At 48.8% G+C, this 22,272-nt stretch overlaps 1 protein-coding gene across 1 annotated transcript; it reads right to left on the reverse strand.

Moving 5' to 3' along the window:
- Positions 1-9,188: 9,188 nt before the first annotated feature.
- Positions 9,189-17,362, reverse strand: LOC109924282 (induced myeloid leukemia cell differentiation protein Mcl-1-like). The gene is made up of 3 exons (XM_020524294.2): positions 16,825-17,362; positions 12,153-12,400; positions 9,189-11,240 (listed from the first exon to the last, which is right to left on the reverse strand). The coding sequence occupies exons 1-3, from the start codon at positions 17,258-17,260 to the stop codon at positions 11,124-11,126; spliced, it is 801 nt and encodes a 266-aa protein (XP_020379883.1). The 5' UTR covers positions 17,261-17,362; the 3' UTR covers positions 9,189-11,123.
- Between the last annotated feature and the right edge of the window lie 4,910 nt (positions 17,363-22,272).

Consider the following 22,272-nt stretch of genomic DNA (forward strand, 5'->3'; position numbering starts at 1 on the left):
AGTTTGTGAACCAATTGTCCCTTAACATGAGCTTGTCTGTTGGGCAGCACAGTGGCTCAGTGGTTAGCACTGCTGCCTCATGGCGCCTGGGACCTGGGTTCGATTCCACCCACATTTTCCTGGGTTTCCTCCCACAGTCCAAAGATGTGCGGGTTAGGGTGGGTTGTCCATGCTAAATTGCCCCGTTGTGCCCAGGGGTGTGCAGGTTAGGGTGGATTGGCCATGCTAAATTGTCCCGTAGTGCCCAGGGATGTGCGGGTTAGGGTGGATTGGCCGTGCTAAATTGTCCCGTAGTGCCCAGGGATGTGCGGGTTAGGGTGGGCTAGACATGGGGAAATGCAGGGGAAGGGGAATGAGTTGGCTTGGATGCTCTTTGCAGGGGCGGTGTTGTGCCGAATGGCCTGTTTCCACGCTGTGTAGGGATTGTATGATTCTGTGAACCGACAGCGACCGCTGAAGGGAACTGTAGGTTTATAGTGGCTTACTGCAGGGAGCTGGAGGAGACCAGCTCACTCTGTATCTTGTTCCCATCTGTTTCGTGACCTGGGAACTGATCTTGTCGTTGTTGGCACCGATAAACCAATCTACTTCTTGTGACCAACCAGTGCCCCAAGCTGAATCGAGGAGCTCGTGGTTCTAGAAGCCAACTTTCCAGACCTTTCTGTTGCTTCTGTTTGAACGATGACGCTCTCCATAAGTCCTTTAAGGGAAGGAAACTGCCATCCTTACCTGGTCTGGGCCTACATGTGACTCCAGACCCCCAGCAATGTGGCTGACTCTGAACTTCCCCCGGGGCAATTAGGGACGGGGCAATAAATGCTGCCCTGGCCAGCTTTGCCTTCATTCCATGAACGAATATATAATAAAAAATAAGCCCCACACACAGTGAATGGCAGAACCCTTAAGGGGTTGTGCAGAGGGATCTGGGTGGGCAGGTCCACTGAAGGGGGCAGCGCAGGTGGGTAAGGCGGTAAAAAAGGCCTATGGTATGCTTGCCTTCATTGGAAGGAGCATTGAGTGTAAGGATAGACAAGTAATGCTGAAGCTTTATAGAACTTTAGTTAGGCCACGTTTGATATATTGCATACAGGTTTTTCACACAAAGGGTGGTGAGTGCCTGGAACGCGCTGCCAGAGGAGGTGGTGGAAGCAGACACCTGAGTGAATGCATGAATAGGAAGGGAATAGAGGGACATGGATCCTGACAGTGAAGACAGTTTCAGTAAGGAAGGGCAAAATGAGTCAGCACAGGCTTGGAGAGCCCCCTCCCCACGTCTAACTGCCAGACCTCTCCCTCAACCACGGACTTTAACTGCTTGGGAAGCATCCAGTTTTGGCCTCTGTACTTTAGAAAGGATGTCAATGCCATTGGAGAAGGGGTAGCTCAGTGTTACAGAAGGTGGGGGGAGAGCCAACTTCTGGAGGTGCTATGGTCCATGTAATCTAGGGCTCACTCTCTCTCTCTCCATTCTCCGCAGTAAGCCACTTTAAACCTGACCTTATCATCCTTTTAGCAGTCAGCTGTAACCTTCAGTCGAGATGTCAGCGACTTTTTCGAAGTGCACCAGTCACCCTGCGCCTTTTACAAACCAGTCTGGTGTCCCATTTCAGGCCCTCGTTCTTCAGGAAGGGTGCTGGGGCCCTTCTGCATTTCCCAGAACAGGACCAGGCAATGAGGGGTTCCAATCCATATAGAGAGGAAGGGAGAGAGAGAGAGAGAGAGACTGGGAGAGTTTCCTCAGAGGGTAGAAACTCAAGAGGAAGGTGGAATTGAGGTGTTCAAAATCATGAGGGGTGTTTCGATCGAGGGGACTGAGGGAGAAACCGTTCTCACCAGCAGTTCACCAGAGAGGGACTGAATTTCTCCCTGTAGACATCCTGGGGGTTACTATTGACCAGAAACTGAACTGGACCCAGCCATGCAAATACAAGAGCGGGTCAGAGGCTGGGAATCCTGCAGCAAGTAACTCCCCTCCTGACTCCCTCCCTCAAAGCCTGTCCCAACATCGAATCGGCACAAGGCAGGAATGTGAGGGAATACCCCCCCCGACTTGCCCTGGATGGGGGGCAGCTCCGACAACACTCGAGAAGCTCGACACCGTCCAGGGACAAAGCAGCCCCCGTTTGGATTGGCACCACATCCACAAGCACCAACTCCCTCCGCCATCGACGCTCAGTCGCAGCAGTGTGTACCGTCTACAGCGACTCCCCAAGACAGCACCTTCCAAACCCGGGACCTCTACCCCCTAGAGGGGGCAAGGGGCAGCAGATACATGGGAACACCAGCCCCCTGCAAGTTTGCCTCTGAGCCCAAAATATATCATCGCGACTTGAAAACATATTGGTCGTTCCTTCAGGGTCAAAATCCTGAAACTTCCTCCCTAAGGGACATTGTGGGACTATCTCCAGCACATGGACTGTAGCGGTTCAAGAAGGCAGCTCACCCCCACCTTCTCAAGGGGGCAATTCAGGGATGGGGCAATAGACGATGGCCCAGCCTGTGCTGCTCACATTCTGCAATGGAATTTAAGAGCTAATCGTTGGCCCCTTGTAGCCTCATTGGTGGCAATTGGAAGAAAACAGCAGAGGGGTGGCAGTGTGTAGGGAGGTTGATGGGTGGGGTGAGGGGAGGGGAGCTGGTCTCCCCACCTCACTATTTACCAAATGGCCAACTAAGCGAGAACGAATCGCCGAGAATTTAGCTGACGCCATTCACGGGATCTTGCTGTGCGCCACTCGGGGCACTGACATTGCCGCCGCGACCGCAATTTTTTTTTCGAAAGTTTCCTCGTCTGGTCATCAGCCAAAGGCAGGAAACAAGATTTCCATCTTTTCGTGGGGGCTGGGGGGGAGATCGCGTGGGAGAATGGCCCGGAATGATAGGTTTCCACTTCTGTGGAGAGCCCAGTTTCGGTTTGGCTCTGGAATTCCCCACAGGCCGGACCAGTTCAGCGATGAGGAAGCAGAATCGGCCACAGTCTGGGAGTGAGTGGAGCACAAAACGCCAAGCTTGTTTCATAGGCCGCAGCTGGGAGTTGGCTCTGGGCCTAGTTCCCAGCCTCAGGGCAAGTAGATGAGGCCCAGCGCAACATGTTATTCCTTTTGGGCCCAGAAGTCCAAGAGATGGACTGGTCCACTTTGCATCATTGTGCAGGGCTGGCTTGCTCCACTCTGAGCCCACAAATGTTGCTGGTTCACGTCCCACTTCAGAAACTTGAGCCCCAAGGCTGATGCTCCCACTGACAGCGCTGAGGGAGTGGGCGCCGTCGGAGGGTCAGCGCCCAGGGAGCGGGCGCCGTCGGAGGGCCAGCGCCGAGGGAGCGGGCGCCGTCGGAGGGCCAGCGCCGAGGGAGCGGGCGCTGTTGGAGGGTCCATGCTGAGGGAGCGGGCACTGTCAGAGGGTCCGCGCTGAAGAAGCGGGTGCTGTCATAGGGTTAGTACTGAGACATCAGAGGACCACTTGGACTGATCCTTTTAGTTTCGTTTTCCTAACATTTCCCCACGAGTCTATATCAAATTATATTTTCAGAAGGCCTCCTGAGAAGTGCAACTGGGATGTTCTCTTCAGTTAATGATGTGATATGAACGCTGCTTCCTCAGCGCTGACCCTCCAAAAGCACCCATTCCCTCAGCGCTGACCCTCTGGCAGTGCCCGCTCCCTCAGCGCTGAACCTCAACTGCCAATTGTTGGAACCTGGAGGGGAGGCAAGGGTTAACATGTTGTGCTGGGAACTGGCAGGCTCTCTTTGTCCATTTGTGAGAACAGGATGTCCTTTTCAGTTCTGTAAATAGACTGGGCCGGCCTACAGCTGGAATGCGGAGAATGTGGCTCAGCATCACAATGCATTTCTCAGTCCCACTCTCACCAGTATGCACTTCCCCACCCTTCCCCCCACTCCTGTCTCGCCCACCCAGCTTCCTGGAACCTCTCCAGCTTGGTCATTCTAGGGAGGAGTGATCCGACAAGGAATTGTGTTGAGATCAGCAAGCTCTGAGTCTTTAGAATGAGGGCCTGAGTGCTCATTTTGGACACCCAGGCTCCATTTTGCTGACTGGCACTACCGATGCCAGCATTGAGGATGTGGGCACTGTCAGAGGGTCAGCGCTGAGGGAGTGGGCGCTGTCGAAGGGTCAGCACTGAGGGAGCAGGTGCTGGCGGAGGATCAGCGCCGAGGGAGCGGGCGCTGTCGGAGGGTTTGGGGGCACTCCCTCGGCACTGAGCCTCCGTCAGTGCCCGCTCCCTCAGTACTACACCTGGAATGTTTGTCTGAATTACAGGGTACTCAGTCTCTCAGTGGGGAGGGGGTCTTCCAAACCATGGCTGAGGAGCGAGACTCAGGCAGAGAGGCTGTGGGAGTGGGGCACAAAGGACCTTTGCAGGGGCCTTGTTCGATGAGACAGCACTAGCCCCTTTGTCAAGCAAAAATGTTTGAGCCTCGATATCTGATTTCCTGTGTCAAAATACTTTGAAATTCACGCTGGTGTTGCAATAGTGCAGAGAGATAAACACGACCATCGACTTCCTACCACTGCTGTCTATCTTGCATCTTTGCTGCTGTGCCTCTGTACAGAGGAACACATTTGAGAGGTTATATTCGGTTTCACTGCGCTAGAGAGCACAGTTTTCTGGTTAAGTTGGAAACCATCCTTGGAATGCTCTCTTCCACGGTTATCTCACTCTCTCACACACACACATACGGCCTCGGGAACATATAAACAACACAAGTCCTGTAGTCTGACACGTCCCTGCTCTGTTCTATAGAATGGACAAACAGGAGGAGCTTCACTGTCATGTCTGAAGTCTTAACAACATGACTCACGCCCGAACAAAAGCCTCTGATTTTCCCATTCCCCACCCTTCTTCCCCTCCCCAAACACTCATGACAGGGCTGATGTGCTTTGGACTGAACACAGTCCCTATGTTTGCTTAAGTCTGAGAACATTGCAAACAGGGAGGAAAACATTCGGGAGCGTGAAACGGCATGTAGATACAGTCATTGGGACGTACAGCACGGACCCAGACCCTTCGGCCCAGCCCGTCTGTGCTGACCCAGACATCCTAAATTAATCTAGTCCCATTTGCCAGCATTTGGCCCCTTTCCCTCTAAACCCTTCCTATTCACATCCCCATCCAGATGCCTTTTAAATGTTGTCATTGTACCAGCCCCCACCCCTTCCTCTGGCAGCTCGTTCCATCAACCCTCTGCGTGAAAATGTTGCCCCACAGGTCCCTTTCCCCTCTCACCTTAAAAACCTTTGCCCCTCTCGCATCATCAAGTGGGCAAACAAAAATGGGGCAAACGATGCACAGTGAGGGCAAATGTGAACTTGACTATCATTGTGGAAAGTACAGGAAAGCAATATGCTATTTAAAAGGAGGAAGATTGCAACTACTTTGAGGCAGACAAGGATCTGGGTATCCTGGTACTTTTTCAGATTCATTCACACGGACTAGGCCAATGTTTGTCACCCATCCCTGACTGCCCCTTGAGAAGGCGACAGTGACGATAGAGGGAAGGTCATTGAGGAAGCAGCTGAAGACGGTTGGACCTAGGGCACTACCCTGAGTATAAAAATAGCGAGGTTGTCTTAAAACTGCTCAAGACACTTCCTATTTAGCCCACAGCTGGAGTGCCATGAACTGGCTTGCCTGGCATGTGCGAGGTGCAGAATGTGGCTTGGCACTTGCCATCCCAAGCCTAGATACTGTTGTATTTGGACAGGGCACTGCTTCAGGAGTAGCAGATGGCGACTGAACAGTGTGCAATCATTGGCCAACTCTCCAATGTCTAACCTTACGATAGAGGGAAGGTCATTGGGGAAGCAGCTGAAGAAGCTGAAGATGGTTGGGCCTAGGGCACTACCCTGAGGAGCTCCTGCAGAGATGTCGCGGAGCTGAGATGAGATGAGTGACCTCCCACAACCACAACCTCCTCCTTATGTGCCAGGTCTGACTCCAACCAGCAGAGAGTGTGCCCAGATTCCCATTCACTCCGGTTTCATTTGGGATCCTTGATGCCAATCTAGCCTTGATGTTACAGGCAGTCACCCTGACCTGTGGAATTTGACTCTTTGGTTTGGTCTATATTTGAACCCGGCTGTAATAAGGGCAGGAGCTCTATGGCCTTTGAACACTAATGCTGATTAATGGCACCTCCACATCGCCTTATGGATCATTAAGAGTAGATGGGGCAGTAACAGGCGGGTCAGATGTGCCCAGGACATATCAGGGCAATTCTCCCACGTTTTTGGGTGGATGTCAGCAGTGTAGTTTGGCTAGGGGAGTGGCAATTTGTAGAGCACAAGTCCTCAGTACTATCGCCTGAACGTGGTCAAGGCCCATAGCCTTTGCAGTATCCAATACCTCCAACGGTTTCCTGATAGCATGTAGACTGAATCGAATGGGCTGAAGACTGGCATCTGTAATGCTAGGGAACCACTGGAGGAGATGGAGGTGGATCATCTATGCTGTTGAAGGTTGCTTTGAATGCTCCAGCCTTATCTTTTGCACTGACAGGCTGAACTTCCTTTGTTATTGAGAATGCAGATACTTACAGAGCCTCCACTGCCACAGAACTGCTGTTTCCTTCATGACTGAACGTGGCAGGACCACAGAGCTTAGATATGATACACATTGTGGGATTGCTTAGCTCAGTCTATCGTTTGCTTGACAAGGCAGCGGTCTGTTTTGGAGCTCATTTGTAGGATGCCTGGTGCTGCTCCTGGTACGCCTTCCCACTGACACTAGCTGGAGTCAGAATATTCAGATGCAAGCTAGTCTCTTGGGAGGGGGGGGAAAAAAGGTATGAGGCAAATGGAAATTTGTAATCCTCTCCAGGCTGCAGGTGGGTGGTGGAAAACAGGTGACCAGAAATGACAGCTGATCACTCAGTGACAGTTACTCATGCACAGACTCAGCCAGATGCGCAGTGTCTCAATTTCACATTTACATGTTTCAGACTTGAGTATTTCCCAAGTCATTCATAGTCTTACAAGCATCACTCATCCACAGTCGCAAACACCACTTGCACGCACACACAGCCCTCCTAACCAAGTCTCTTGAAAGTGGACTCTTGAAAATGGAGGTACTTGAATTTGTAAATGCCATTAAAACTAGGATTAGCCTTTGAGCCCTATTAAGGCCACACAAACAGCATTGTCACAGGACAATCACCAACAAGACAAATGATTCACCCATGCATGGTTAAATGTCACAATGCTGGTGAGTGCCGGCTAAACTCATCACTCCCATTTGTTATGGGATGGAATCATTTGAAGATTGCAGAAATGAAACAGAAATGAAAGGCTAATTCCACTTGACCTCAAATGCAACAAGCCACATTATGAAAGCTGCCATCCCCCATTTTACAACTGGAAATGAAGTGTTCACATTTCTGTACTTTTCACAGCACCTCTCAGGCAATGGAACAGTGTTGACACTGTAGGAACTACAGACAGAATCTGCTGCCCACAGACACCTGCTTTAAGTATCAGCAGTTGAGAGATATACTGGTTGCAGGAGCAGCAAGGCTAACAATTGAGATCGATAGCTGGAAGTGACAGTGGGGCATTACCTTCAGGACTTATGCTCAAGCCCTGGAAAGCAACACCAGTTTGAACCTGGAACCCAAGGAAAGACAACGAAAGAGCCATCAGCACACAGAATGCAATTCATTAGTCTGGAGTGCAAGACAAATACAATTTGGCATTGGGTGGACAGATACATAGCAGTCCTATGGTTTTTTCCTTTAAAATTCATTGATGGGATGAGAGACACTGAATGCCACCACTTATTGCCCAGAGGGCAGTTAGGAGTCAACCACATTGCTGTGGGTCTAGAGTCACTTGCAGACCAGACTAGGTAAGGATGGCAGTGTCCATCTCTAAAGGGACATTAATGAACCAGGGGTGCTCTTCTGACAAGATGCATGGTCATCAGACTCTTAATTCCAAGTGTTTCAATTCAAGTCACATCAGCAGCTGTGGCAGAATTCAAATCCAGGTCCCCAGGATGTTATCCAAGTCTCTGAATTAACAGTTGAGCAATACATGACTAGGCCATTGCCTTCCCTTGTATAAGGACTGTCTTGGAGGACAGTAACTGAGCTCAACTGCACTAGGAACAGAGTCAGGGTCAAGAATTGGCCAACTCATGAGTTTGCTAGGTGTCCCATTGGCCATGGGGCAGCAGACAGCACAAGGATTGATCAAATGGAAGAGGTAGACAAGAGGCAGATTTCCCCAGCCCCAATGTTGGGCTGGGAGGCGTTCCAATTCCAGCTGCTCTACTTCCCAGCAAAAACATTCACATCACCCACACAGGTACACAAGATAGTGCTGCAGCTAGTAATTGAGAGAAGGTCAGCAACTATGTACTTGGCAAAAACCCCAACTTTCTCAGAACTGCAGCTGAAATATAGTTCCAGGAAACACCAAGCTGCCTGCCCATGACAGCACTAAGTGTGGAGATCCTGTATTCTTAGAAGTGTTCTTTCCTTAGCTCTACTTTGCCATTGCAGTTCACACTGGCTTACTAGAGAGGTTGGAGCTTTTTGGTCTGATTTAGCCTTTGGTTTAATCAGCAAAGCACTTGTGCAAGGAATCTCAAACCTATATAGGCTTGAGACCACAACTGTAATGTTGTCTAGTTTCATGAAGGATTGGCACAGCAGGCTATTTGGCCCCTCCACCACCAACCTTCACCTCACCTACCAAGCATATTGTTTTATTCTGGAGTGCCAGCCGCTTCAGGACATCTGTCTTGACCACTCAGTTTCTTGACAACTTGTTAGCACCAGTCATGTCACTGCACTAGTAAAGTTGAGACCCAGGCTAATGCACTGAGGACTGGAGTTCAAATGCCAACACAGCCAGTGGTGGAATTTAAATCTGATTAATATTTAAAGCCCCTCCCAACAGTATCTGAAAATTAAACCAAAAGAACTGAGAATGCTGGAAGCCAAACAAAACTGAACAGATTGCTGGAAGGGCTCAGTAGGCCTGTCAGCATCTGAGGAGATAAGTTAGTGTTTTGGGTTCAGTGACCTTCCTCAGAACTGTGCCTGAAGATTGTTTATTACAGATAGGTTGAAAGGCTTGTTTGATGTAATGACTAGTGTTGGAGTGGGAAAGCAATGTGTAAACATTAGGGTGCCTGAGTGCAAGTGTACAGAACAAATGACAAAGCAGTTTTCTTTCAAAAATACTTTAATTTATTATAAAGCTGCCATTTTCCAACTTGAGTGAATTCCATTAACTGGCAGTGGCTACTGACTAAGTGGCTCCACAGTGCTGAGCACCCGGTATGGTATTAATGCAACCTTCACTTAAGACATGTAAACTTCGGGGAAAGCAATGGGAAGCAGGGTAAATAAAAACCAAATCAGGGCCACTGCTGTGGAATCTGTGCTTTAAAATAATCAAAAACATTCACAAAACTTCCTGTGCACTAGACTAAACATTTCACCACTGAATTCTCTCCCTCCCCACCACCCCCTGACCTGCACATTATCAATCAGCAGGAACAGAGTTGAGTTTAAAACAAAGTTGCTGATAGTTCCTCATTTAAATAAAATCTTCCGGAGCTGAGAAGGGACTGCCTTGCCAGTAAACATGAGATTTGACAGCCAAGTTAATATATACAGGATAAATACAATTGCACAGTGCACAACTGAATCCAGTGGACATGCTGGCCAGCACCTTCTGTAAGGGACTATGACTCCTTCTGTCTCTTCCATAAACTTCCCCTCCCCCACCCCCTTTAACCCTTCAGTAACACCACAGCCAGCCACAGGAGAAAGTTTGAATGGCCAACACCTGTGTCTGGAACAGGCCTCAATCTCAAGTAGGGCCAAGGGACTCAACACAAGTGAAACCAAGTCCAGATTATTTGTGAAAATACTTACAGGGCACAAACAAAGTGGCTTTGGAAAGATTTAAAAAGGAATGTTAATCTTAAAATAAACCAAGCTAAGAAAATGGGGGCATGAGAAAGATCACCAGTCAAAGCAGATTTACAGCCTTTCTCAATATTTAAACATTGAGACAAAAGCAGCACAACTGCAGGATCAATATCCACTCAAGTAAATGGATGTCAGTTGCTAATCAAATGCACCAACTTCTCTCTCTGGCTGCACAAAGGGTCAGGGATTGAGAGCTGCCAGAGGTCACTATTGGCTGCATCAGAACAGACCAGATCCAACAGTGCACCCTCAACTGAGGGTAAGAATCCATCCATCCTCTACACTGTCCCAAGTGAACTCCATAATTACTGGCAAGGGAGCCCCCAATGGAGAGAGAGCTAGGTGCCAGGAGCAACTCTGCTTTCTGCAGGATTATTTTACACAGGGTCTGAAGTGAATCAGCATACATTGGTCTATCCTGGAGGAATTATATATCTATTACACAAAATCAAAGTATTTATTCAGTATCAGGATTAAACAGTCTGACTTGAGGAGCTATATTATATATTAGAGCTGACTTTACATTCTCCTGCTCCCACACACCCCCCTGACTATCACCACTCTAGGTGCACTTATACCAGGTCTCACCACAGCCCTCCCTTCCACCCCAAATTCCTATCAGCAGCCCTTTCAAAACTTGGGAAAGCAGAGTGAGGGGAGAATGAGGGTCTGGAGAGACAATGCTGAAGTGGAGGTCTTTTCCATGTCCAACTCAGGTTTGAGTGCGAAGCGATGAGAGAGTCAATGCAGCACAAGATCAGGGATTTCAGAGTCCCCAACACTGTTCGTTGATTTTAAAAGTTCCCGGAGTCCTTAAAACAGCATGAAAATGCAAACTGTAGTCTCAGGGCTCCACACATGTGCCAAAGTGTACAACACAGGATTCCATCACTTCCCAATTCAGAGGCCAGTACACTGTGACTTGATGGCCCTCCTATTCCAACATTGTGAAGGGCCTGCTCCTTCAGTCCTGCTCCCCCCTCAGTTTACCACCCCCCCCAGTCATCTCAAAGGCTGCTCCCAAATGGAAACTGGTCAGTGGGACTTGGGCCCAGCAGTGTCCTTGACCAGGATGGGAGAGAGTGAGTAAGGGGGGAGCAGGGGGAACAAAGCATAACTGGGCCCAGAGCAGTGTCCTGTTGCAGGAGATGAAGGTCAGGATTCACCTCAAGAGATGCATGATGCTTGCCCCAGCAATACCAAAACCAGCAATCCACATTAATGCTTTCTTTGCTGACTCTTCTGCATTGTTCTCGTGGAAAAATTTAGTGAAGCCATCCTGAGGGAGGAACAAACAAGACAGGAATCAGAAAGTGGGTAGGTTAACCATGCTCTTTCCACTTGTCTCAGCTGCTTCTACCACCACCATTTGCCTGCAGTCCCACTCCCCAGACAGAAAGTGCAATATAAAAGGAATTCACCTATACAATTGAAAACACTGAGGTAATGCAGCTACAATGACTTGAACAGTGACAAGCACAGGACAATCCTATACAGCAGTCTTGCTTTCCTATTTGGCAAGCCCACAGGAGACAACAACTTGTCCCAAACCCCACAGGTGGATTTTCTTGAGAAAATTTCAAGCAGGCACTTAACTTTTTGCCTTGTAATTCAATCCAGGTTATAAACCAGATATTTGTCACCTGAAACCAGTGAAGTAGACACTACCATGAGCAACAAATTTCCCAATTCTCTCCATGAGCTGCCCAGCTGATGAATCACTTCACTGAAACCAGCAACAGCTTCATTGTGCGTTCAAAGTACACAATGTCCCAGTGATGTAGCACCTCAGGCATTTACAAGAACTCAGCTTGAGGAAATTTGTCAAGTAGGGGCCCAATGTGCTGGCCCCCCACAACCCAAACCAGGTGTCAGCCATGGTCACTGATGTGCCAAGCAGAATGCCACATGTACCTGACCAACATGCCCTCAACCAGAACCTTGGGAGGGTTCAGGGGAGGGGGGAATTGTGACCTTGTTAGGACATAATCATACAACAGCTCATGAATCAAAGGTGATTTGGCCCTCCTACTTGAAACTCAGCCAAAAGATTTATATATCTTGCATGCACATAAAGCAGCAAGAATCTCAGGGCCAGCTGATGACACTCTGGGCAAAGTTCAGCCAGGATGTGCTGACTCATGCTTAGGCCAGTGACTGGAAGTGAGAGGAGAATAGGGCTTATCCTTACCCAGCCATTATGAGTCTCTAGCCACCCCCTCTTGTGTTGCGTCAGGTATTGAGAGATTTGCACAGCCACTTCATCAATGCAGTCCTCACGTTGGATCTTCTTTAGGTGATCGCCCATCACGGCCCCAAAGGCAATGAAACTCACCACCCGGCCCCAGTTCACCTCACCATCACTGAACATTTCAGTGGCAACCCTCGAGATAGTGTCCAGGTCCCTCTTTTCAGAGATATTCAAACGATTTATCATTCCTGTGGTAAGAAGAGGAGAGGCACTGTCAACAATGCAGCAAACCGAGTACCTTGCAATTAAGTCCTCAAGGACATCCTGCTGCTTGTGCACTACAGGAATATTTAGATATTTATTCAGACACCACATCTTGACATTTACAAATCCTATCAGTTCCCTGCCTCACCCCCCCCAACCTCAGCTTTACAAATATGCTCTGTGGAAACTACCAGCAGAAACAAACCTGTCAACAAGCTTATGATGCCACTTTTAAAAGGAAAAAAGAACCGAGTACACACAAACCTTTGAAGATGTAAAAGGCGCAAAGTGATCAGGAGTTCAAAGCCAGAAGGTTAGGCCAAAACCCAACAGGCCCCAGCTTACCCAATTCCAGAGCTTGCTCTTTGGGTCAAGGGAGATTTAATGCTAAACCCTGTTGAGCACTTTTGATCAGGAGAATGAGGAAAAAAAGTGATTGGGCCATTCAGCCCAAGCCTGCTTCATGTGATGTGGCTTAGTTTCCTACTGATCCCTGTCAGGCAAAAGTTTAACCAACTCATTCCCACTGCTGCCAGGGAAACAGCTCCACAGATTGAGCAACAAACTCACCTCCACTTTAAAAGAGGCCTTTAATTCTGAAACTGCCACCAACAGCTCCCCTACCCATTCCTCAAGAGATCCCTCCACATTGACCCTGCAAAGTTCCATTAAACTGATAGTTGGAGAGACTGTTGGGATCCAGAATGCACTGCCAATGTCAAAACAGTAGTAGCATATTAATATTTACATAAAACCAGATATGCTCTTATGACCTCCAAAGTACCGAAAATCTACATCAAGCCTTTCTTCAGGTGGACAGGGAGTGTACTGTTCAAAAGGTCTTTCACTGATCACCTTGCAAATCAACAGCAGGTGGAGGTGGCTGAGTTAGCAGCTGCTGAGACCATTAAACAGGAATGCAAAAGCTGTCTTATCTTGCTGAAAGGAGGATCAATTAGAGATTAGGTAAGGATCATCAACACATTGGGATTCCTACTAAAATCTATTAACCCAACTGCTGGTAGAGTGCATAGAGGATTGGTACCAGGCTGACATGAGGGTTTACGAGCAACCAGGGTCCAGAAGTTAATGTTCTGGAAAGACAGGGACACCAATGCCCAGGACAGAGCCTCAGTCAACAAACAAAATGGCAGGGGTTTTAAACACCTGCTGCACTTTCCTTTAATAAGTAGTTTGGGCAAACAGACAAGGGCAGGGAGGTTACTCAACCAGGAGATGAACCACCCAGCATAGGGAACCCTTGACTCCTGAGAAAGGACACCAGGAGTGCCATTGCTCTAATACATGAGAGCAGACATTCCAGACACTGCTCAATTGTGTTGTGAACACACCCAGAACAATGAATCCCCAGTCTGCAGGAAGATTTAAACCAGGCTTGCTAAACTGGTCTGACCCTACAGAGGCATTTGAGACTAACTGGGAACTCTGGTTTGTCCAGAAGTCTGTTTATAGCAGTCCTCTAAGCAAGGAATTAATCCCATCAAGCAGAACAGATTTGCCAAATTTAATTAATTCACTTCCTTCCAGTTTCTGGGAGGGGGCCAGGATTGAGAAAAGGGAGAAAGTGTTGTGTAAAACCACTTGTTCCTCATGTGGAATGCACCTTGTCTCCATACGTATGGAGTGGAGAAAGTAAACCAGGGCCACACATCCACTAGACTCAAGTACTGAAGGGAGGCTGGGCATAAACAGTTTTGCAAGGACCAGTTTTAGCATGGCCTAAATGAGATTACTTTCTTCTCCCCTCCTTCAGACTGCTCCTGTCAGGCACTGTTGGAAACAAGTTCAGTTCAATCTCCACAGCACCACATCCTTGCTGCTGACACCACAAGTATCAGAAGATAGGATATCAGACACCACACCCACAGAACTCAGCTCAGCCAAGTAACTCCAGTCATTGTTTACCACCTCCCTAAACAAATTAGGGACCCCATGCTCCAGTAGGCAGCTATTTCAAGCTTCTTCAGCAAGGAAGCTTCTGGAAAATCAAGTCCTTAGTGGGCAGAAGCCATACCCCACGGGGGGTCTAGAGGGCAATCCCAGGCAATCTGCCAACTGCACCACAGCAGAAAACAGAGGCCAAGGCCATGAACCAACAGATTGAGGGCTCAGCTGCAGACCTCACAAAGGGGACTCTACCTTAACTGTCACAGCTGCTTTGCATACTGGCTTACCATGGTGCTGCTAAGACAAAGAAGTCACAAAGCTCCTTTGTGAGCTGTGTTATTGTGCTGTGACTCCTCTGTTGCAGACCACTGGTTGCAGTCTTAGAATCTAAGCAGCTTGCCCAAGCTGCTCAGGAGACCACTGTACTGGTCTTAATCAGAATCAAATTGTCCCTTTGAAACAAACCACCCACACTAAACAGCCCCTATCATCTCTACATTGCCGTGTCAGATTGCAGCCCAAGATGTCAAATACCTTCTCACCAATATTAAAGACAAGGGTAGCCTAGTGAGTTAACCATTGCCTCAAAGATTCTCTCTAAAGAAAACTGAAACACATCCAAGATAGACTAAAACCCAAAACATTAATGTTCACTTTCTGAACATGTGCATTTGTTTCTAGATCAAACTTGACTAAGAACAAAGTATTTCTGCTGTAGAGGGGAATGGGTGGACCTGCTCTTAATCTGATCCCTGCTTTGTATTTGTTTGAGGAGGTGCAAATAGAAAATGCTGGAAAGAACATCAGCTGACATCCAAAAGGGATCTGACATCTGTGATCCTATCCTCCCGCTGGGAAAGGTGTTACCCTGACTGCTGATCTGGAGGATTCCAAAACCACTAGAGGACAGGGGCATCTGCACCATTGCAGAACCAAAAAGCCATCTTTCCATTGTGAAAAAGATGGAAAATGTTGGAAAGATCCAGGCTGTTTACTGGGGATTGCTGCACACAAGTAATGTCTGGATGAGAACAGAATTTAACATACAAAACAAACAAGGCCTTGAAAAACACTGCTCCAGCAAGGTCAAATGTAAAAACAGATCTTAGAATAGCTGTGTGTCAGGTTATGCTAATTACCCATTGATAAGCTAGTTAAATCCCCTCTGACTTCCCCTAAACTTCTGACACTAACTGGAAATGACTAGCAAGATACCAAGCCAAACGAATCCTCAAACAGCAACAGGCAAATTTCTGGGAAACCAAGTTAAATACAACCTTGGGCAAAACAGTCAATGATTCAAACAACAAAACAGACACTTAGAAAGGCACTTCCCAAAGGGGCCAATCCACAAGCCACCTACCACATCTGTCTTTGCAACTAAGCAAGAGACTGAAAACAGCAAGACTTGCACCAATTACACTGAAGACATGGAAACCATTTGAGAAACATAAGCAGACAGATTAAAAAGGAGGGTGTGGGCTGGTGGTGGGTGGGGGGGAAGGGGCAATAAAACCACAGCTGATATTCAAAGTTGCAAATGCACCCAGAAATACCAAGGGGTGCAAAAAGACTAATCACTGGGGAGTACCTGAGTCCCTTTGTGTTATAACTTTCTGCCTTCCCTCCCTCTTTAACATTGTTCTTTTGTTCTCCCTTCCAAAGTGATGAATTTCTCATCTTATAATCCATTTGCCAACTTCCTTGAGTGGGAGCACAGAAACAGGCCCTTTGTCCAAACTCAATCACCAAGTTTCCCAAACTAACCTAGTCCCACTTGCCTGCATGTGGACCATATCTCTGAACACTATCCATATACCTGTCCACATGTTTTAAATGTTGTCATTGCACCTACAATATGGGGCATGGAAAGAGAAGGAAAAACAAAAGGGAAGATGGAAACAAAAGGAAGTAAAGAGGCAAAACAAGAGAAGGGAGGGAAACCACCAGACAGTAAATGGTTGAAGGGAGGAAGGTGATGACATGGCAGGATCAAATGATTTGTGGGTGGTTGGGGCAGCACCAGGACCACCATCTCCCACCACCAAGGCAGATACAATGCACTCAAACACTGAAATTGGTACAGCCACCAGGGTAATATAGATAGATTAGACACCAACTTCTAGCTCACACAATAGAAACAGATGCACCCACAATACCATAAGCATGCAGGAGAAACCCCAAACCCCCAATCACTGATATTTTTGTACAATAGTTTTAATACACAGACAAGTACAATAGAAAGTCAACGGCCCCCCCCCCAACCACACCCAACTGGGGGCACCACAAAACCAAGGTCCACAAGCACAAAGGTAGAACATATGCCCAGTTGCCCCCTCTCCCCCCACTGCCGTGTCCTACGCATGCCCAGTTGCCCCCTACGCATGCCCAGTTGCCCCCTCTCCCCCCAACTGCCGTGTCCTACGCATGCCCAGTTGCCCCCTCTCCCCATTTCCCCAGTCGGTAACCCCGGAGATATTTTTTAAAAAAACAGACTCACCCCTAAAGGCGGTGCCGTGTTTCTCAATCAGTCGGTCCCCGATCCTTTGCAACGTCTCGGCCGCCTGGCGGTCGTCGTCTCCTCCGCCGTCTCGGAGGCAACCGAGCCAGCTGGGGCCGCCGCCCGCCGAAAGCGGCGGAGTCGTCGTCGTCGTCGTCTGCTGCGGCTTGACGTGCGATCGGATGAAGCCCCGCACCAGCGCGTAAGTCCTACCATAGAAAGGGTCCTCGGGGAAAAGGTGGCGACTGTCCAGCTCGTCTTCGACCGGGCTGGCCCCGCCGTCGGGGGTCTGGGGTAAGGAGCCGTCGGCGGCTCCCGGCAAGAGGCGGGGTGGGTTGCAGGCGGCCCGGGACGCCGGCGTGCAATAAAGATTGGCGTGGAGCTGCAGCAAGGCGCTGTTGGAGCTTCGGTTCAAGGCCAGCATCGTCTGTTCCATCGTCGTCGTCTGCCCCAAAATGGCGTCGGCAGAAAGAAGAACGAAACAAAATTAAAAGAAAACCGTCAGCTCGATCTCACTTGAGGCGCAGCCCCGCCGCTGCTCTTTTATAGTCGACACGCCGCGTTGCGTGCGTCAGAAGGTGGCCAATCGACGTCCGCGGAGGCCGGTCAATCACCGCCCGCCCCGCCCCCACCATCCGCCGGGACGCCTGTCAATCAGCATCTGGTCCCGCCCCCTCGTCCAATCAGTGTTTTCACCCCCAAACCCCGCCCACCCCGTTCCTTCCTTATTGCCCTCCTGAATAGTTTCGAAAAATGCCAATCAAAGTGGGTGCTGGTCGTTTAACCCTTGCAGTCCTGGGATCATTCAGTTGAGTCTGCACACTGCTCTCCCTCCAATCTGTGTTGTTTATTCACTCATGGGGCATGGGCTTTTTCTTTCCTCTATTCATTCACAGGATGAGGGCAGCATGTATTGCCCCATCCCTAATTGCCCCAGCTCAGAATCAATCACATTGCTGGGGGTCTGGAGACCGGACCAGGTAAGGATGGCAGTTTCCTTCCCTAAAGGGCATTAGTGAACCAGATGGGTTTTTCTGACAATCGACAATGGATTCACGGTCATCATTAGACTCTTAATTCCAGATATTTTTATTGAATTCAAATTCCACCATCTGCCGTGTCGGGATTTGAACCTGGGTGCCCAGAACATTATCTGGGTCTCTGGATTAACAGTCCAGCGATAATACCGCTAAGCCATCGCCTCCTCATTTATTGCCCGTCCCTAGTTGTCCTTGAGAAAGTGGTGGGGAGCTGCCTTCTTGAACCGCTGCAGTCCATGTGCTGTAGGTTGACCCACAGTGCCCTTAGGGAGGGAATTCTAGGATTTTGACCCAGTGACAGTGAAGGAACAGTGATATATTTCCAAGTCAGTCCTTGAGGACCTTCTCCCAATTACTCCATGTGTGGTCTCACATATCCTTTTGCTAAGCAGATATTTTATCCAGAGATAGTAGGAACTGCAGATGCTGGAGAATCCGAGACAACAAGGTGCAGAGCTGGATGAACACAGCAGGCCAAGCAGCATCATAGGAGCAGAAAGGCTGACGTTTCGGGCCTAGACCCTTCATCAGAAAAGATATTTTATCCACCTCAGATTTAAGATTAACAACTGATCCAGCATCCACTGCCAAATGTGAAAGAAAGTTCCAAACATCTACTACCCTTTAGGTGCTTCCTAATATCTCTCCTGAACGGTCTGGCCCTAATCCTCAGATTATGCTTTCTAGTTCTAGAATCTCCAACCAGTGCGGCACAGTGGTTCGGTGGTTAGCACTGCTGCCTCATGGCACCAGGGACCTGGGTTTGATCTCACCCTCGATGCAACTGTCTGTGTGGAGATTGCATGTTCTCCCCGTGTCTGCATGGGTTTCCTCCTACCAGTCCAAAGATGTGCAGGTTAGGGTGGATTGGCCACGCTCAATTGCCCAAGGGATGTGCAGGCTAGGGAAATGCAGGGTTACAGGGATAGGGTAGGGGAGTGGGTCTGGGTGGGATGCTCTTCAGAAGGTCAGGGTGGACTCAATGGGCTGAGTGGCCTGCTTCCACACTATAGAGATTTTATGTTTCAATGGAAATAGTTTATCTACCTTGTCTTTTCCTGTTAAGACTTGAAGACTTCGATCAGATCACCCGTTAACCTTCTAAATTCCAGATTTGCAGCCTAATTTATACAATCTCTCCTCATAACTTAAGCCCTGAAGTCTAAGTATCATTCTTGTAAACATTCATTGCATTCCCTTCAAGGCCAGTATGTCCTTCCTGAGGTGTGGTGCCCAGATTCTGCCCACAATACTCCAAATGGGGTCTAACCAGGGTTTTGTACAACTACGGCATGATTTCTGCTTCCTTGAACTCTAGTCCTCCAAATATAAAGGCCAGCATTCCATTAGCCTTCTTGATTATTTTCTGCACCTGTTTGTGGCATTTTAGAGATCTACGCATCAGAACCCTCAAGCCTCTTTGGATCTTCACTGTATTTAACTTCACACATTCTAGAAAGTACCCTGACATATCCTTTCTAGGTCCAAAATGGATAATGGATTCTGTTCCAGTTTTAATTTTAATGATCTGTGTTGACAATATTGAATTCTGTTCATCAAGTGCTTCCTACTTAGGAGTTAAAAGTAACAAAGAAAATGGGTGTTATGGACTAATTACCTAATTCTAGTAAACATATGTACAAAACGAGTGCAAATTTTTACCAAGAGCCTTAAAAGAGGGCAGCATGGTGGCTCAGTGATTACCACTGCTGCCAGGAACCCGGGTTCGATTCCAGCCTCAGGTGACTGCCTGTGTGGAGTTTGCACATTCTCCGCGTGTCTGCGTGGGATTCCTCCGGGTGCTCTGATTTCCTCCCACAGTCCAAAGATGCACAGGTTAGGGTGGATTGACCGGGCAACATTGCCCATAGAATCCAGGGATGGGCAGGTCATGTGGATTAGCCATGGGAAACACAAGGTTGACGTGGACTCAATTAGCCAAATGGCTTGCTTCCACACTGTAGGGATTCTGAAATGTATCAGCAGGTCTGAGGTCTCAGAGTTAACATTTTGAGTCCTGTTCTGCAGAAGGGTCATTGGATTCGAAACAGTAACTCTGTTTCTCTTTCCAAACATGCTGAGCTTTTCCAGGAATTTCTTTTTTTTCTGTGCTTCCAATCTCCAGCATCCATAGATTTTGGCTTTGTTAAAATGGATGGGTGTGATGCAATGGTAATGTCGCTCCCTCTGGGCGAGAGAGTCCAGGTTCAAGTGCCACCTGTGTCGAAGAGGTGGCGTGTCAAAACAGGTTGATATAAAAAGTTTTATTATTAAAAGTTATGTAAAGGAAAGTCACCCAGAAGCTTAGTGCGTGTTAAGGTGCTTAGATAGTTGACTGCAAAATCAACCTTGAGTCTGTCTAAAAGGATTTAACCATATTGTAACTGGTTCTGAATGTCACAAAAAATAGCTGTTAAGACCAGAAGATGTAGGAGCACAAGTAAGCCATCCAGCCTGTTGAATGGCCTCTGCCAACCAACAAGATCATGGCTGACCTGATCACCCTCAACTCCCACTTTCTTCCCTTTTCCCCCTAACCCTGGACTCCCTTCCTGATTAAAACTCTTCTCAGCCTCGATGACTCACCCTCGACAGCCCTCAGAAAGTCAAGAATTCCACAGATTCGCTGCCGCTGGGTCAAAATCCAGGAATTCCCTCCCTAATGGCATTGCGGGTCTACCCACAGCGGGTGGACTACAGCGGCTCAAGAAGTGACCTCACCGCCTCAGTTCCCCGAGGGGCAACCAGGGACGGGCAATAAACACCCACATCCCAGGGGGTTGGAGTATAGAGTAGGGAAGTCTTATTGCAACTGTACAAGGTGTTGATGAGACCACGTCTGGAGTTCTGTGAGTAGTTTTGGTCCCCTTATTTATGGGAAGGTATAATTTCATTGGAGGCAGTTCAGAGAAGGTTGATAGGGATCATCCGTGGTTTGGAGGGAGTGCGTTATGACCAAAGGCTAAACAGGTTGGGACTCTACTCACTGGGGTTTAGCAGAATGAGAGGTGGTCTAATTGAGGATTCTGAAGGGGCCTGACAGGGTCAATGCTGAGAGGGTGTTTCCCCCTCACAGGAGAGTCTAGGACCAGAGGGCACAGTCTCAGAATAAAGGGGGCACCAATTTGAGACTGAGATGAGGAGGAAGACATTCCTCAGAGGGTTGAGAATCTTTGGACCGCCTTGCCACTGAGTTGGAGGCGGGGGAGGGGGGCGCGCAGAGTCCTTGTGAATATTTAAGGCTGAGATCCATAGGTTCTTGATCAGTCAGGGAGTCCAACCTAATGGGGAAATAGGGCAGGAAAGCGGACGTGAGGGAATGTTGGATCTTCTTGAATGGCGGAGCAGGCTGGAGGGGCCGAACGGCCTCTCACTACTGTTCCTTACAGTCAAACCCCTGCCACCTGCAACAGATTTGCCTACAGGGAAATCCACAGACCACATTTTTGCCGTTCGCCGAGCCTCGGTGTCCCCTTTGTAATTGCTTGCTTCCGATTACCCTACGCACAAAGATGCCTCTTTCTTTGTGCTGGGGATTAGATTTGAATAAGAGTCTTTCCGTGCCCCTTTTTTCCTGAATGAATGTTTCGGATGGTTGAGGCCAGCGTTAGCCACATCCTGCCAATTTGAATACCTGGCCACAAACTCAACTCTCTCCCCTCCCTCCCTCCCCCCCTCCCTCCCTCTCTCTCACCCTGCTGCCATTCCTGAATCAAACTTCAGATCAGATTGAGAATGACCCTTGTACTGCATCACCCCAAAGTTATTTGCAGGCTCTCAATCGGGTATTTTATAGCCAGGTTTCCGGATGTAAATACCATCTGTAAACATTCCCCTAGATTAGTCACTTCCTCACGAAATTCAAAACTCTGTCAATAATTAGCCCCAAGGGTTAACCCTATCGTAATCCCCGCAAATGGGGAACCGAGCACAGACAAGGCACAGCCCGACCTTGAGATCCATCCCACCTCCCACCGCCGTCTCTTGTCACCCAGGGATCCCCAGAAGAAGACCCCGTCAATGTTCACTATCACCAACCCAGGTAGCCACCCCGCCCCACCAACGACCAAGACGCGGTTGGAGGTGCAGCTATTCAACTACAGAGGCCGGCGCAGCCGCCTGCTAACACCCCCTCCTTCACTGAGCACACCCCCCCAACCTGCCCACCGCTTCGGTCCCAGTGCGAAGCGGAGGCAGAAGGGGCAAAGCCCTGACTCCTGCGCCCCTGACCATGGGGAGGCACACCCTCTTTGGCTGGATCCTCTCGGAACTCCTCACCAAATATATGGGGGAAAGCAGTGTCTCTGTCACCGCCTGCAACCCCCTACACCCCCCCCCTCCCTATCTCTGTCACCTCCTGCAACTCCCTATACCCCCACTCCCTATCTCTGTCACATCCTGCAACCCC

This window comes from Rhincodon typus, chromosome 5, assembly GCF_021869965.1.
Source record: "Rhincodon typus isolate 14 chromosome 5, sRhiTyp1.1, whole genome shotgun sequence".
In the NCBI taxonomy this organism is placed as follows: domain Eukaryota; kingdom Metazoa; phylum Chordata; class Chondrichthyes; order Orectolobiformes; family Rhincodontidae; genus Rhincodon; species Rhincodon typus.

Bases quoted from the DNA above. Each gene is read 5' to 3' on its own strand.
- LOC109924282 (XM_020524294.2), bottom strand. From the start codon at position 17,260: ATGGAACAGACGATGCTGGCCTTGAACCGAAGCTCCAACAGCGCCTTG. The intron at 12,401-16,824 runs GTGAGTCTGTTT...TTCTTACCACAG, and splicing joins ACACGGCACCGCCTTTAGGG to GAATGATAAATCGTTTGAAT. The intron at 11,241-12,152 runs GTAAGGATAAGC...TTCCTCCCTCAG, and splicing joins TAGAGACTCATAATGGCTGG to GATGGCTTCACTAAATTTTT.